This window comes from Gossypium hirsutum, chromosome D12 (assembly GCF_007990345.1).
Source record: "Gossypium hirsutum isolate 1008001.06 chromosome D12, Gossypium_hirsutum_v2.1, whole genome shotgun sequence".
NCBI classification, from domain to species: domain Eukaryota; kingdom Viridiplantae; phylum Streptophyta; class Magnoliopsida; order Malvales; family Malvaceae; genus Gossypium; species Gossypium hirsutum.
In genome coordinates, this window is record NC_053448.1 from 54536056 (window position 1) to 54552522 (window position 16467).

Here is a 16467-nt window from a genome sequence, read left to right on the forward strand (position 1 = left end):
GATTTTCAGTTAAATGTTTCGAATCTAATAAAAAAATTAAATTTATACTTAACTTGATCCGACATGTTATATAAATTTTTTAAAATATAATAAAATAATAAAATTCTCCAAAATAAAATAAAATTTATCTTATTCCACCCAAAAGCATAAATGAATGGTGTATATTACATATTAAATTAATTAAGCCTTTTCACAAACCCAATACAAGTTGCTAGAGTGGACCAATAACAAGAAGGGGAAAGGCTCAACAAAAAGAGACAACATGCATGAAGGCCCAAGCCCTCAGCTTCCTTCATTTTAATTTAAGCCCTAAATCAGGACTAATAAATGCCAGACCCAGCAATTAATGTGGTAGTTGGCCCATCACCCATGCTGCCTCTTCACTCCCAACACAAATACTCAACCCCGCCTACCTTAAACCATTTAACAAATCACTCAAATAGCAGCAGAGATTCAGAGAGGGATTGGAAAGATGGGTGATTACCAGTTTCTTATGCTAAAGGACGCCATTACTTGCATTAACCAGAAAGTTAACCTATTTGCCGTCATTCTTGACTTCACTCTGCCCCAGCGAACCAAAGGCACCGGTACCCACCACCTTTTCTTTCCTCTTTTTTGCTCTCTTGTTTCCTACCTTCTGTTCTAATATGATAACTCATTGTACTCACCTCGTTGCTTCCATACTCGCCCGAGTACCTCACTATTTCTTTATGAAAGTTATATAGATGCGGAACTTAAATTCTTTCTTTTTTCTTTTTCTTGTTTCTAATCTTCTTGATCGTATTTTCTGATCGTTCTGAACTTATTTTGCTTAGCCAGAATTTCTGTTTTGTTTGCAGATTATTTTTGTAAGCTAAAAGTAATTGACGAGTCACATTCCGAGTTCTGGGTTCCTGTGCATGTATTTGCTCAAGAAATCGACGGTCTTCCTCTTGTTGCATCTGTTGGAGATATTATTCAACTTTCACGTGTCACGGTATACTCTGATAATTCCAGAGTGTTATTTCTTGCCCTCCTTAATATTACTTGTGTTTGGTCAGTTCATGTTTCATCTTTAATTTCTTTTTTGAAAAATTATAAATTCAGTTAAACAAGTGAAAGAAGATTAGGAAGAAGTGAGCGGACAAGTCTAACACTCACGATAATTCATCTTTATTACCTTATAATTGAATTTGTATGGGCTTTCACAGCAAGTTAGTTATTTGGAATAGTTCTAATGTGTATTTCTCAACTAATTTCACATATGATATACACAGTGTGGCTTTAAGCATGAATGGATGTATAATACTAAGGATTCTAGGAGTTTGAGCACTGACATTCTTTTCTGAAATCTGTTACGAATTCAATCTGCATTTTGCTGCTTATGATATAAAACGATTTAAAACTTTTTTTTTCTGGGGATTTAGGGGATTGCAATTATAAAGTGATTGTGAATGGAAGGCTAGTTGAGAAAAATCTAACCACTAATGTTTTAACAATTTGTGAAGTCAGCTAGGTTTTAGAATGGGGGAAGTATGCAACCATGGAAGAAGAAACTCTGTTGCTTATATATTGGACTATTAGTTCACGCAAGAAGGAAGGAAAAAGAAAAGATTAGCTAAAAATGAGATAACTGACAGAAAAAGAAAGAGCACCGCATATAACTTGGATCACTTAAAACAATAGTTTCATGGATGACTCATCAGTAACTCAAATATCTCTTAAAATCAACTCTACCAAAATGAACGTCTAAAGTATTTAGCAAATGTTAACTGATTGTAATTGGACTAAGATTGTCATTAGATTAGAACTAAGAGTGATTTAAAATTTTGACCTTGGAGATATCCTATTTACCCGACTAGAATCAAGATAAGGTCTCATTGACAATAATATCAAGGCCTACTTCAGTGAGAGAAAAATTACTAAAACCTAGATATGAGACCCAATATAGCTGTAAATTACTGTCTTATTAACTACCAAAGAAACTTATATTTGGATGGAACAAAAGAGCTCTCAGTTGTTGAAGAATCAAACTTCGTTTTCGCCCTTGACATCCAAAAGGGTAAAATCTTTTATCTTACCAAACTATTTGTTTACTGCCACAACGTTCTTAATTGTTTCTGAGATTAATTTTGATCACGTTTTCTTAGATGTTATTGTTGAATGACAGAGTCACAAAGACATTTAGTCTAACATTCTTAGCCATGTGAGGTTTAAAGTTTAATCTTCTTGGCTGTAGATAAACTCATTTAATTACTTTTTGTATATGCTGTTATGTTTGCTTTAAAGGGCATAATTTGCATCAGCAATTAAATGTAGATACCTTGAGGATTCTCTTATGCATCCTGTGAAGCTTGCTATAAAAGCAACTACATCTCTTATTTATTTTTGAACTGGCTGAGAATAATTTGCTGCTAGAAGTCATATATCTCTCCCTCTCCGTCTTGAGTGCCCCCTGTTGCTTTTAGGGTATCATTGACTTAATGTGAAAATGTATTGATGCGTTTCTTATATATGATTCTTTATTAGATTATAAGAATATTATTTTGAGTTGTAGTTCATGCACATACTTATTAACCTCTAACTGAGATTTCATTATGCAAGCATGTAAAGTTACGACAATTCAATTTGTAGACTAGACTCTGTTGGTTGCTTTAATTTGATTGAAAACTAAAATCAAGTTCAATTCATTATATCTACAACATATGAATTTGCGACAGGTATAACAAAATCTACTCTCCTGCATTTTGTTGAAATGGAGTTATCTTTCTTAATTTGTTCTCCATAAGAATGATTCTTGATTATGTTGTTGAAGATAAAATTATAAACCTATTCTTGGGTCTTTGACTATTAAACTGAGCTTTTAGGTTGACATATTTTTGGATTGATATTAGAGCCTTCTAAATTTGTGGTATAACATTTTGCCTTAATTTTGATAAATAAAGTGTAATAAAACAAATAAGGCGGTTTATGCATAATCCTTGCTATCCCTTTCACTTGCATGAGTCAATGGGCTTGCATATGAGAGTGCTCCCTTACATGATAGTATAACCTTTTAGGTTAGCTCGTCTTACATCTACTCAAATTAAAAAATTTCCTTCTCCGCACACTTCCCAAATGCACAAGCTCCTTGGATTCCAATTTGGTCAAACACAGGCCTATCACATACATTTTGATGAAAATATGTTGCTAGAGGTGGCAAACCTTGCATACTCAACTTGCTTGAATTGAACTTGATCATAAATCAAAACTGAGTAAAATAGTTAACTCTGAAGCCAAATTGATCCAAGATAAGATTATCTGATTTGGAAATAATCCAAAAGTAAAATGACCTGATATCTAAATTAACTTGAACAAAATGATACTTAACCGAACTTGAATTGATTTGATACCTGGAATGATCCAAGTTTATTTGAATGGTGTACAAGCCAAATATGTGAAGTAAAATTAAATGTGTCACATTTAATCTCAAAGCATGTAATATATACACACACTTTAAAAAGAAGAAAATAACTATGAAAAAAATGCAAAGAGTTATAGGTAAAAATTTTAGGAAGAAATATATGGCCCAAAAGTGTTCAACACTTTAGGAATTAGTTGTAAAAAATTTAAATCCAAGGCAACTAAATACTATTTTGATTGAACTTTATGTGAATTAAGTTGTGTGATAATTTTTTCCTGATTAATTGTAATAGCATATGATTTAGTTTATTTATTAAATTAAAAATGGTGTTATATATAAATGATAATATTTATGATTTTGTCCCTTAGTTGTTTTTTTGCAAGATTGTAGAACTTAATTTATGAAGTAACACAAACCCAATATGATCTGACATGATTTGATTCAAAATTACTTGAAATAACATGTGATTGATAAGAACTATGACCTTAATATTGAATGACTGAACTTGATGTCAACTGGACTTGCATGATTGCAGTCTATTTATAACCATATAGAGGCATGAAGGATTTTTTAGTCTAATGGCTAGTAGTTAAGAGGCTTTGGTTGCATGTGAGAATGAACTATCCTGAAAGTTCAAGCTTATTGGCTTTGGCCTTGTTGAGTCTTAATGTCTAGCATTTTATGAAGTATTTCTGTTGTATGAACAGTGGTCAATCAGGTAAATATTGTATTGCCTTCTAGATGCATATTTTCCATTTTCCATAAATGGTGTTTTATAAATCTAGTTTGAAAAAGGTAATTACCTTCTACAGATGACAGTTCATGAAGGAGATGTATATGCTATATTCAACAACAAGTTTTCTTCATTTGCTTTATATGATGGGAAAGATGGTGATAATTTCCATCCTTATAAAGTTTCTTTAAGATTTCATGAGAGAGAACATGATGAAAAGATAATAGCAAGCATGAGAAAATGGTTAGCAAGTTCAGAGGTCATTGACGGTATGTTTTTTATTGGCTAGTGTGATCAATATTTCTCCTTTAACTGGTGGGTTATATGCATATTAAGTATTAATAGTTATTATCTCTTAATTGATATCAATCTATATGTGAGTGCTCTATGCCTATAACAAAAGTATATGGTTGGAGTAATATGCTTTTCTGAAGCTGCTTGTTCCACTGTATTCTCATGCTTTGGTTAGAAAATTTAGAAACTTCATATTGTTAATTTTCATTTCTAGATCCCATGCTTATTTTCTTTTTCTGGTTGGTGTTCAGTTTAAGTTTTTCCCTATTTAAAATCAACCATTTTTACAGGTGATCCACTAGACTGAGGTTGATTTCTTCCCCCCATCCTTGATTCTTGAAGCCCTTTAGGATTGCATCTACAATTTAATAGAGCTTGATTTTAGTTCAATTTGTGCTCTAAGGTTTGAAACATGTGGTAGTTGAAGAGACCACTGCACTAGATGGTAGTTAAAATGCATTAGGTATAAACGAGCAGAGAGTGCTTAGTGAGTCTCTGTCCTAATATATTAGGAGTAATAAAAGTAAGATTGCAGGGTGGGCCTGAGTGTTAATGGGCTGTAGAAGCCTGAGCAATGACAATTGGCCTATCTTCTGCCTTTTCTTTTTGAAGCAAATTTTTGACGTCTTAACTTTTTTAAGTACTGGGCTGAACGTGGCTGGACATGAGGATTAGATTGACAGTTTAACATAGTGGTAGTTAACACTGCACCAGCTTCTCCTGGAACTTCTATAATCAGTACTGTTTATCATGTAAGTCCACCTTTTTGGAATTAACTTGGAAAGGACAGTTCCTGAGTATACCTTTCTAACTTCTAAGAGTTCTGACACACAACACAGACCTATATATTACATCTCAATACTGCAAGTTATTGATTTTGTATATGCTAAAATATTGCATTGGCATTTTGGTTCTATGTTTATATAGTTTAAAAGTCATGCATGTGCAATGCCTCTTTTTTTGTGATTCTGTCCTCTAATTATGATGCCAAATATCTGGTCATTTCCATCACCCCATATGAAGCTTCACCTTTTTTTTTCATGCTTGTTAGTGCCAAATTTCTCATTGTTGAGGGAGATCGACCGAGTGGTTTGTGTAAATTTAGCTTGCAAGGTATTGATCCGTATCTTTGATTTTCCTGTGTTATATTTATGTACTTGGTATGTTCAACTGTGTCCAATGTAATCATATTTTTATGCTGCTTGATTATTTCAAGGTGTGCTGATCCATCTTGATATTTAATGTTTGGCCCTACTAAGGTACTTCATATAAGCAAAACTACTAATGACAAGTGGATGGTCTTTCTTTGGGATGGAACGGATGCTCCACCTATCAGTATTTATAACAAGTGAGTTGGTATCTTTTTAATTGCTCCTCTATTTAAACCTTTAACTGTAAAGCAAACGCTAGGATTTGGTGGAAGCATTCCTACTTTTTACATGGTATCGTTGACACATGGTTATATATAAATTCTGATCTATCAACAAGCATTTGTTCGCGCTTCAATGCCTTTGATTTCATTGCGTCAATCAGTTGCTATTGACTTTTGTGGTCATATTAAATTGTCTTTCCTGCTGAAAGGAAAATTTAGCATAGGTAAAGATGATTAGGAGGCTACTGACAGGTGCAGTGTTCTATATCTTTTGGGAGTGGCATTTTGTTGGTTCGGTTGTTTCTCCTGAAAGGGTGGTTTTTTCTTTCTCTTTGTATGGAGCTCATTGGCTTGTTATCTCTATTGTATGATCGGAAAGGCTCTGCTTTGCTATTAAGAATCTTAAGTCACATTTATGGTAATGACTGTTTTTAACTTGAGATTACGCCATATATCTGCTGTGATAAAAGAAGATTGCGGTTCACAAATTTGTTTCTTTAAGTTGTGTTGAGCTTAAATTACTGCAAAGCAGGCAGTTGGTTGCCTGGCTATATTTTTTGCAGATGCATGTAGTTAGAGTTTCGGTTAGTTCTTTAATGATTTACAAGAGTTCTCAGAAGAAAATTTTGAAGCTTAAGTTATGGTGTATTATCATGAAGCCAGTTATTTTGATTCAGTGTGATACCGTGCATTAAGAAGATTACGTCTCTTGAGATCTATAAATGGGCGATAGAGTTTAGTCTGTAGACTTTACTAGGTTGATTAGAGGTAGAAAGGGTCAGGCCTAAGGCTGTCTGGCTTGCTGAAAGTGAAGAATATATTCTGGAATGCTTTGGTAGTTAGGACATCACAGATTTAATAGGATAAATTGGTCTGATCATTGGTGCAAGATTTGTTTAGGGTTGTACGGGGAAGCGATTGAGGAAGAAAGTTGTGGGTGCTATGCTGCCTAGCTGAACAGTGTTGGGCTTAATTTATATATGATGCTACATTCTGTGGTTACTGAGAGTAACTTGTTAACATTATTGAAATTTGATATATACATGTAAAGGGAAAAATCAGATCTGGTTGTAAAAACATAATTTCCGGAGGTTTAGAAAATGATGAGAAAAGAAAAAGATTGCAAGGGGGCAAAATGTTAGGCATCCTTGCTTTTATAACATACTTGTAATTTCCTTAATGCGAAACCTACTATAATATAGAATCATGTAGATATTATGGAAATTTTAAAGACTAATTCCCTGTCGTGTAGAGATTTGGATTTTGGAGTCTTAAATAGGAAACTGCCTTAGCAACATGTAAATAATTTTGTCCGTTTAAAATAGAATAAATAATCATTTTGAACTCCTATAGCCTGGTTGGTCCAGCTGTAGAAAGTGTTATTTGAGTTTAGTTGTTCAGAAACTGGTGAAAGAGAATCTAAGATGGTGTTAAATACAGAAGCATTATAGAATGTAGAAAGATGTTTTACTGTTTTTTTAAGAAAATTTTTTAAATGCCATAAACAGATGAAAAAAAGGAGAAAAAAGGGACAGCTTGTGGAAGTATGTTTTTTTTTTAAATGTTCTAAAATACTTGTATGATTACATTCCAAATTGTGAATCAGGAAAAAAAAAGGATAAAATGCACTAGATAAGTACTACAAATGAGGATAAATAAATTCCATGAAAATTGTGAAATTAATTGTTTACATTATGCATCGTGTGCTGGACTTTCGGCTGAATATCAATCCTCATTGACTATAAGCTATTATGTAATTTTTTTAGTGACATTTTACTTTGAGGTATGACTTATTATATTGGTAAATTGAGATGGTAGATGGATTTAGAAACTACTTTCTTCTAGGTTTGTTTCTATAACTAAACCGATGCCTTTCTATCATAATTTTACGTAAGTTATTATTGTTCTCTCAGTTTTTAATTCATCACAAAATAGACTCTTATTAATGAAGCACATTTCTTTCTATTTCTATTAAGCGTAAAGGGTAAAATAGAAGTCTAAAATATTAATAAACCCCTTTGTTGCTACCTTTGGGAGACACTTTGGAGAAGTTTCAAGCTAGTCTGGAAAGCCCAAATTATCTTCGTGATAGGCTGTGAATGTTAGAAGTTAGATTGCAAAACACCCAACTTCAGTTTTAGAGTAGAAATGCTCTTTCACAAGCTAGGCTAAATGCCCAATGAGGGAGACTGTTAGACTGATTTTGGAGTTTGGTAATTTTAGAACCTTAGCATTGCCACTTACCAGAAATTACTATTAAAAGTACAGGTGAAACTTTCCAAAGTTTTAAATTTACATAGCAAAAGAAACTGACATTTTCTCCAAGGGCTGCACTACTATGCATTTATGTATTTAACTCTTTTTAACTTGTTACTCCTTTGATGTAAAAATATAAAATAAAATAAAAAGAGGACTACATCAATAGGGGAACATGTGCATTCCTCACCCCTTTTGGGGCACTGTATCTTCTTAAACTTAAGATCTGGTCTATCAACAGTTTTAACTCTGTTACAATCAAAGAGTTGACTTCATTTATGATTTATACCTAATTGAACAGCTTTCAGTTTCACATGCACAATATTGATGCTTGCTATGTCTAGTTATTTATTTATTTGTAATCTAACAGATTTTTCATTTAATGAGTATGCTCCACAGGCTGGAAGATGAACTGCACAATCCACTTCCTCTACATTTCGAGCCTCTGCCTCCATCAAGAGATGTGCTATGTACATTTCCTACTGTTGGAACTATCCTAAGAGTGATCCTTGATGTAGACTGCGTAACATATATACTTCAGCTGCTAAAAGTTGATCAATGGATGAAATTTTTTCATGTATTCTGCAAAATGCATGACGGATTATGGTATGGTGTGTTCACATCATCTTCAATGATCCGAGATATGCCAAATGATGATATTCTCATATTTGAGCGTCAGAGGTGAATTTTTTTGCATGTAGCACCTTGTTAAACAAATAGATTGTTTATTCCCTTTTGATTGAAATTCTTTTCAGAAGTGTTGAATATCTCACTCTATTTCTATATGTGTATGTGTTAGCAATTGTGATCAACGATCATTGGGTGAACTAGATCGGATGCCATACTGGAGCTGTCCATGGCCATCAAAAATCACAGGTTCCATGTGAATATAATTTGTTTTTATTTCTCATTTATTGGTATATTTGATTCAATCTCCTAGATGCAGTTATTGAAATTTATGAGTGATGATTATGCCCTTGATCAGAGGTTAAACGCATTGATGTACCATTTTCTACATTGATGGATGTTCTCACTTGTAAAAAGGTATTGTACCCTTCAGCATTTTTTAAAAAAAATCAAAATGTACTATACATTGATGGACCCTCTCCCTCACTCTACCAGCCACCTCTTTTTGGTCCGATAATGCCCAAAATAGACTACAAAACCTTTGAAACTTTTTTTGAATTTTGAATCATCTGCAATCTCTTTTCTTCCCTCACACGCAAGTACCTACATTATTGGTCTGTCAAGATTAGGTGGGCTCCAGTTGAGTTTGTTTTGAACTCGGTTGAAATTTGAATCTTTTTTGCTTCATTAATTCGTTTGGGCTTTGTAGCCTACATATTTTGGTTGCTTCAGGTTTGGCCGTTTAATAGCTGTAGTAGTTCTAATTGGCATTTTTATTTTTATTTTTATGACCAACATGGTTGTCTTCTCTTTTTTACTGCAATTGGTGAGAATGCCACCTTTTGATAGAGAGGACTAAGCTCAATGGTTTTATCCTTTTGAAGGTGTTATGGTTTCATATGAGAATTAGCTTGAAGGCTATGGAAACATATTAAAACTAGGGAATAATGTTTGACTGGAGTTGTGCTTATTTGTTGCTTGGGTAACCTTCCAGGAAACAAATAATTTCAGGTGTGTAGTACGATTTGTTGCTGTAATTCCATGGCGAGTTGAGGATTTCCGCGCTCCTTGTGGAGCTTATAGGGTTAGGTTTACCCTAGAGGATCCAACTGCCCGAATCCATGCTTATGCTCATGCTGAAAATGGGGTAAGCACATTATATTTAAAAATCTTGTGGTAACCTTTAGACTTTTGTGGTGTAAATCATTTTACATGTGCTCTTGAATTCAATATTGCAAACTAAGATCATGATTGCAAGTTTTTAATGATGGTCTTCATTGAATAGTTAAAATGTGAATCTAGAAGGAAAAAAATGAAAAATAGAAAACCAAGTATATGTTTTGAGTCTCTGATGCCATTGCCTAAAATTAAAAGAAAATTGTTAATTTTTTAGCTGTTTTGGAGCCATAGCAACTTGAAAAGGACAATCTTGGAAGTTGGTTTTGGAAATCCTTCAGAACATGCCTACTTGTTGTGCTTGTTAAACTTGGAGTGGTGCTTCTACCGCTTTTGATATTGTAAAATATTTAGTTTACCAGTAGTAGCATATTATTATGCATTCCACATGAATATAGTTTAATTCGATGTTGCTGCATTTCTGAAGGAGGAATTTTTCAATTGTTCATCCTCTGATGCACTGAAACGGAAGGTAATTAAATTGCTTGGAGTACCTGTAAGTAGAGATGGGGAGGCGATAATGGGTGGTGCTAGAAATCCGCCATGGGTGCAGTGTTACTTGAAATCTAATCCCATCAAACAGCGCCATTGGATATTTGAAACCAAGCTTCTTGGTTAACCAGTTTGACTGTACTTGTATGGTATGTAATGTATTTAGGTAGGTTCGGTTAAGCTGGCTATAATTGACGCCAAGTTACTAGGTATCACCGGGGATTACTTCAATATTATACCTCTTTTTTACCTCTATTATTCTATATCAGGCTTTTGCGCTTTCTAGCTATAATAACCCCTCCATGCAATAAACATTTAAGTTCAAGTGTTCAAAATAAATCCACATCAACACTAAAAAGGATCATTTAATTTACATATATTAGTTTATATGGATAAAACCTTACATGTATGCCACTGATTAGTGGTAGTTTAAATGTTGAAGAATAAAAAATTAGTGTACTACAAACTGAGGTAAATTACACATTAGGAACCTCATGATTTGGGTTGGATTCACATCAACTCATTCATTAGAAGGGGCATCGACTGCCAAAAAGAAGACAAATGAAAACATAAAACAGTAGAAGAAAACATGCGAGAGAAGACTTCTAGAGAGAAATAGTTTACATGTGCAATTTTTTTTGGGTTAGTTACCATTTTTGAATTGATTAAAAGTGTTGCCATAGTTTTCTGTTCTCCCCCTCTTAAGCAAGTAAGAAATAATGCCAACCTCGACATCAATTATAAGAAAAGGCTTGGTATCTTAACTATTATTCTTTATGGATTTTGGTCTTTGGTTTCGTTTAAAAATATCTAAAATTTAAAATAAAATATAACATGTATAATTTATAAATATATATATATAAACCTTGTCATCCTCATGCTCTATCCCCAATATTCTATAAAAAAAATAACAGTTTAAAAATCTTATATAAGATATAAAATATTTTAAAATATTTGTATAAATTTAAAAAAGTTTTAAAAATATAAAAAAATCATTAAATATTTAGATAGTATAATTTTTTGCCTCTGAACTTGGCAATTAGTTCCACTTTGGTACTTGTACTTTCTTTTTGTTCACTTTGATATTTGAACATGGCAACTAGATCCATTTTAATCCATTAACTTGGATTCTGTCAAGATTTGATGATGTAACATTGTTCTTAGAATATTACTGGATTGGTTGGTTAGACTGATTGGATCAAGAACCAATCGGTATACTAATCCAAACAATGAGGTTAAACTGATTAAATCAGAAATTGCTTGAACTCGATGAAAATTAAAAATTGGGATAAGAATGAGAATCCATTTAATTTTTCATGAAATTTTAATTAATTATTTAATTATAGCAGTTGAACCAAGCAAATCGTTTGATCGAGAATTAGTGATCTGACCGGTTCAACATTGGTCAAGTTATTAAAACATTATATGTGACGCTTAAGATTGTACCACGTTATCATTTGAAAATTTATATAGTTCTTTTAATTTTCAAGTGATAATGCGGTGCATTCTAAGAACATCATGTCACTAAACTTTTATATTTTTCAATTTCAGTGACTAAAATGAATTTAATTGTCAAGTTTAGGGTAAAAAATTATATTATTCCTTACATATTTAATACATATAAATTAGAGTAAGAAATGCATATAAAAAATTTACATATAAATAAATGACGATTTTAGAATTCACAAACGATTTTGTTTTTGGGTACAAACGGAGGATTTAATTGTTGGGTTAGTTGTTAAAAGTCCTCTGGAGCTTATTCTTCAAGTTCAACTGAGTTGACCACTATCCCAAAACCAGATGCTCGCAATTTCGGCTGCCAACAGTCACTTCATTGCTCATCTTCCCGCCCCCTCAAATGATCCAAACCCACTAGCAAAACCCATTTCAAACAAACCAAATCATCTCCAAATCCTCAAGAAATGCACCCATTTAATCCAATTCAAGCAAGTTCATGCGCAATTCATCAAAACTCCACTTCACCAGTCCAATACCTACCTTTCCAAACTCATCCAAGCCTTAGTTGACTCCGGCGACCTCCCTTACGCCCGCCAGGTATTCGATCAAGTAACCCAGCCCTCCACATTTGCTTTCAACACTATGATAAGATGCTACGGAACAAATAACTTGGGCCATGATGGAATTGACCTTTATATCAGAATGAGACACCAGGGGGTTGACGCGGATAATTTTACTTACCCCTTTCTTTTAAAGGCTTGCAGTGGTCTAAAACAAGGCAAAGGAGTCCACTCTCTGGTTGTCAAGGACAAAAGATTTAGTTCCGAGATTCATTCTTTAACTTCTTTGACGACGTTTTATTGTTCTTTTGGTGATGTCGGTTCTGCTCGGTTGTTGTTTGATAGTATGCCCGAGAGAAATGTGGTTACTTGGACTGGTATCATAAAAGGATATGTGAAGCAAAAGAGATATAAAGAAGGGATTGAATTATTTAATCAAATGAAGAATTATGGGGTCGAAATAAATGAATTGACTTTGGTTTGTATACTCTCGGCATGTGCTAATTTGGGGGCTTTGGAAATAGGTCAGTGGGTGCATGAATATACTGATAGAAAGAGAATATTTTTGAATCCAAAGCTTGGTGCTGCTCTTATTGATATGTATGGTAAATGTGGTCACATTGACAAAGCTTATCGAGTTTTCAAGACTCTGCCTTGTAAAGGTGTTTATGTTTGGAATGCCTTGATTGGGGGACTGGCAATGCATGGTTATGGGATTGAAGCCATTAAAAGATTTAGGGAAATGCAAGGGAACGGAATACAGCCGGATCGGATCACGTTCATTGCGGTTTTATCTGCTTGCAGTCATTCAGGATTGGTGGAGAAAGGAAAGGAGATTTTTCATTCAATGAGAAAGGATTTCGGAATTGAGCCTGGCATCAAGCATTATGGATGCTTTGTGGACATTTCATGCAGGGCAGGACTCTTGAATGAGGCATATGAGGTTATAATGAACATGCCAATGGAACCTAATGCGGTTTTGTGGGGAACTTTGTTGAATGCCTGTGCTGCAGCTGCGAATGTTGAGCTAGCCGAGGCGGCAATGGAACGACTGATGGTTTTGGAACCTTGTAATGATGGAAACTATGTTCTTATTTCGAATATTTATGCCGTGAAGAAACGCTGGAATGACGTAGCTAGGATTAGAAAGATTATGAAAGATGAGCAGATATTGAGGAATCCCAGCCATAGTTTAATTGAAGTGGATAATGTTGTCCATGAATTCAGGGTTGGTGATGGCAGGTATCCCTGTTCGGAACAGATATATGACATGTTGGAAAAAGTAGTAATAACCATAAAAGAACCTTATTTTTAAGGTCTTGTCTTCGAGGGTTGATTAGAGTTGAGCCACCCGTTCAGATCCAAAGTCCCATCCAAAAGTAAGAGTGTAAAAATATTGGTTTGAAAAATGAGTTTTTGATAAAAAAAAAAAAATTTGCTTTCTAAATGAGTAAAGCCTTAAGTAGACTTTTTCACTTGGGCCAACCCAATATGGCCCAAATCAACATAAACTGCTATTTTTCTATTATTTTATTATTATTTTATTGCTACTATTTGAATATTATACGACCTTATTTATCATTTTTTATCTAGACAAAATTTGGGTAAAATTTCAAAACCTATTTTTTGAACCAAACTAAACTCAAACCTAAACTCTACCCATGATTAAGCATATTCATGAGTAGACATTCAACACTCGAATTTGAATTGAGCTCAATTATTAATGTTTGAACTACCTTGAGTTTAAATGCACTCAAATGAAGCATTATTTAATAACCGGAAATGGAAAAGTTAAATCAACCGCATAATTGATAGTTTTTCATTATAAGCCCACAAAATTTCATCAAAACAGTAGCTAGAAAGTTATTTCAAAAGTTCAAACAGAAATCTATAAATATTCCTCAGTTAAAAAGAAAAGAAACTAAAGTTTGAAAGTTGATTGCAGCTTTTACTTAAAAAGAGGACCATTTAATCTAAACAAAATCGAAAACAAAACTGAAAGTACAACCGGAAGGATAAAAATGGTGATCTTTTAAGTCATCCTCTGTGCAGCTTCCTTTGCAAGAAGCTTCTCCTTTGCCTTGGTTCGGGCCTGTGACTTGGATCCCATGATACCACCTCCCCACTTCTTCCTGTACTCATCGTACTTATCATTGAAGTTCGCCTGTGATATGAGTGCCAGAGTTAATTATATGAATTATAGCAAGAACAGATATTATTTATACTCTGGGGTTTGTTTTACCTTGATCGCCTCGAGGATTTTGCTGAAGTCCAACTTATCCTCATTCTTGACTGTGGTCAAGCACAGGACTGAAGCAGTTTTCTTGTGGACAATCTGCAGTAGTATAAAAAGAAATGAGCTACCTCGATTCTACAATTGGTAGAAAAGAAAAACAAATCTGAAAGAAAAGTACCGATCCCAAACGTGATTTCCCCTTGACGATGCAATAAGGCACTTCCATTTTTCTGCACAAAGCAGGGAGCCACACCACCAACTCTATCGGATCCACATCATGAGCAATAACCACCAATTGAGCCTTGTTCTGTTCGAGAAATAGTAAACATAGCCAATATTTTTAGGAACTTAACATATAAACAGAATGCAAGGTACCACAGGAACTAAACTGAAGGTTATGAGTATGACCGAACTTAAGGGATACCTGCTCAATAAGGTAGGTAACATGGTTAAGTCCATATTTCACAACAATTGGTTTCTTAGACTCGGGGGCTTTTCCTTCAGCCTCAGCTTGGGCCTTTTTCAGGAGACGTTCCTTCTTGGCTGCCTTGTCCTCTGGCCTGTACTTGAGAAGCAACTTAAACAAACTTGTTGCTAAAATGACAAAAAAAGAACCGCGGTTTAATCCCAACCATTAGAAAGCCGGAAGGAAATAAAAGAGAGGCAGAAACAGGTGAAAGTCTTAGTGTACCAAGGTTCTTATCAAGAGTCTTGGTAAACTGGTTCAATGCAGGTGGGACCTTCAACCTCTGCTTAAGGATTCTCTTTTTCCTTTGAATGCGGACAACCTTTGGCCACTTCACAAACCGATGCAAATCCTTCTTTGGAGGTAGAGCCCCTCCAATACCAAACTGCTTTGGACGCTTCTCAAACAATGGATTGACAACCTTCTCCTAATTTCCAAAATCAAAAAAATAATAAACAGATAGTAAGGCCACAATCAAGTTATTTGAGGGGCGGTCAGGTGATGACAGTAACAAAATTACTTGTTTCTTCTTGGCTGGGACGGCCACCTTTCCACCTCGCTTGGGGCCCTGCATTTACCAATGAACCAAATAAGAAGACAAAGACCAACTCTTTTAAACAAGTACATCAATTCATAAATAGGTTCATAGCATTAAACTTATATTACCACCCACTAAAAAGAATTCTTCAAAGAATAGATAAATTTCTCTAGCTCATTAGGGTACTTGATAATTTCTCAATACTTATTGAGCAACTCAAACATAAGTTCTTTAGCTAACAAAGACTTATGCTAACCTTTTACAACATTATAATAATCTATGTTCCATGAATTTGTAGGGCATACCCATATCATACATTCACTCAAAGTATTTATAACAAGTTCCTCATATGTTAATCCTCTAACTAGATTTCATACAATATTCAATCCAAAAGACACGACACTAATAAAAAGTTCAGCGAACTGCATAAAAAAAAAGATTATTTAACGAGAACAATTGAAATGAAATTGGAGATTTGAAAATGGGGATTTCAGATTTACCATTTTTTGCACCACGTTAGTCTTCTTCCAAGCTTTTACTAACGGCGGAGGAAAACCCTACGAAGAACGACGAAGTATAGGCGAAACGACTGAGGTTTATATAATAACAAGATCGATGTCTGGGCCAGTTCCCGAAAACTATGGGCTTGTCGGATTCTTGTACATGTCTGAACTGTTAGCTAACAGACGTAAACGGGTTTGAGACATTAAAGCCTATTGGACCCGACCAAAAGTCCATTTAGAAAAAAAAATAGCAAAACTTGCTTTCCCCCGTTTTTTGATTGCCCGCTCGTTCTGACTCTTCGATCTAACGAAGAAATGTTATTATTATCTGAATTTTGCCCCGCAATTCCCCTGAATCCAATCCAAAAAGCAGT

The 16467-nt window shown here is 34.3% G+C and overlaps 3 protein-coding genes across 4 annotated transcripts; 2 read left to right on the plus strand and 1 right to left on the minus strand.

Annotated features, from left to right (window-relative positions):
- Nucleotides 1–414: 414 nt before the first annotated feature.
- Nucleotides 415–10585, plus strand: LOC107913440 (protection of telomeres protein 1b). 2 transcript variants are annotated; one of them, XM_016842015.2, is made up of 10 exons: nucleotides 415–587; nucleotides 840–976; nucleotides 4195–4384; nucleotides 5461–5522; nucleotides 5669–5757; nucleotides 8437–8718; nucleotides 8837–8913; nucleotides 9023–9081; nucleotides 9659–9811; nucleotides 10268–10585. In XM_016842015.2, the coding sequence occupies exons 1-10, from the start codon at nucleotides 473–475 to the stop codon at nucleotides 10457–10459; spliced, it is 1356 nt and encodes a 451-aa protein (XP_016697504.1). In that variant the 5' UTR covers nucleotides 415–472; the 3' UTR covers nucleotides 10460–10585. The 2 variants fall into 2 exon arrangements, with proteins under 2 accessions (XP_016697504.1, XP_016697505.1); XM_016842016.2 differs by lacking the exon at nucleotides 415–587 and adding an exon at nucleotides 596–692.
- A 1547-nt stretch (nucleotides 10586–12132) lies between these two features.
- LOC107911146 (pentatricopeptide repeat-containing protein At5g66520) lies at nucleotides 12133–13665 on the plus strand. Its single transcript, XM_016839030.1, has one exon. The coding sequence runs from the start codon at nucleotides 12133–12135 to the stop codon at nucleotides 13663–13665; it is 1533 nt and encodes a 510-aa protein (XP_016694519.1).
- Nucleotides 13666–14141: 476 nt separating this feature from the next.
- Nucleotides 14142–16196, minus strand: LOC107913442 (60S ribosomal protein L7a-2). The gene is made up of 7 exons (XM_016842019.2): nucleotides 16091–16196; nucleotides 15573–15620; nucleotides 15278–15479; nucleotides 15011–15180; nucleotides 14765–14893; nucleotides 14593–14685; nucleotides 14142–14514 (listed from the first exon to the last, which is right to left on the minus strand). The coding sequence occupies exons 1-7, from the start codon at nucleotides 16091–16093 to the stop codon at nucleotides 14383–14385; spliced, it is 777 nt and encodes a 258-aa protein (XP_016697508.1). The 5' UTR covers nucleotides 16094–16196; the 3' UTR covers nucleotides 14142–14382.
- Nucleotides 16197–16467: the final 271 nt, after the last annotated feature.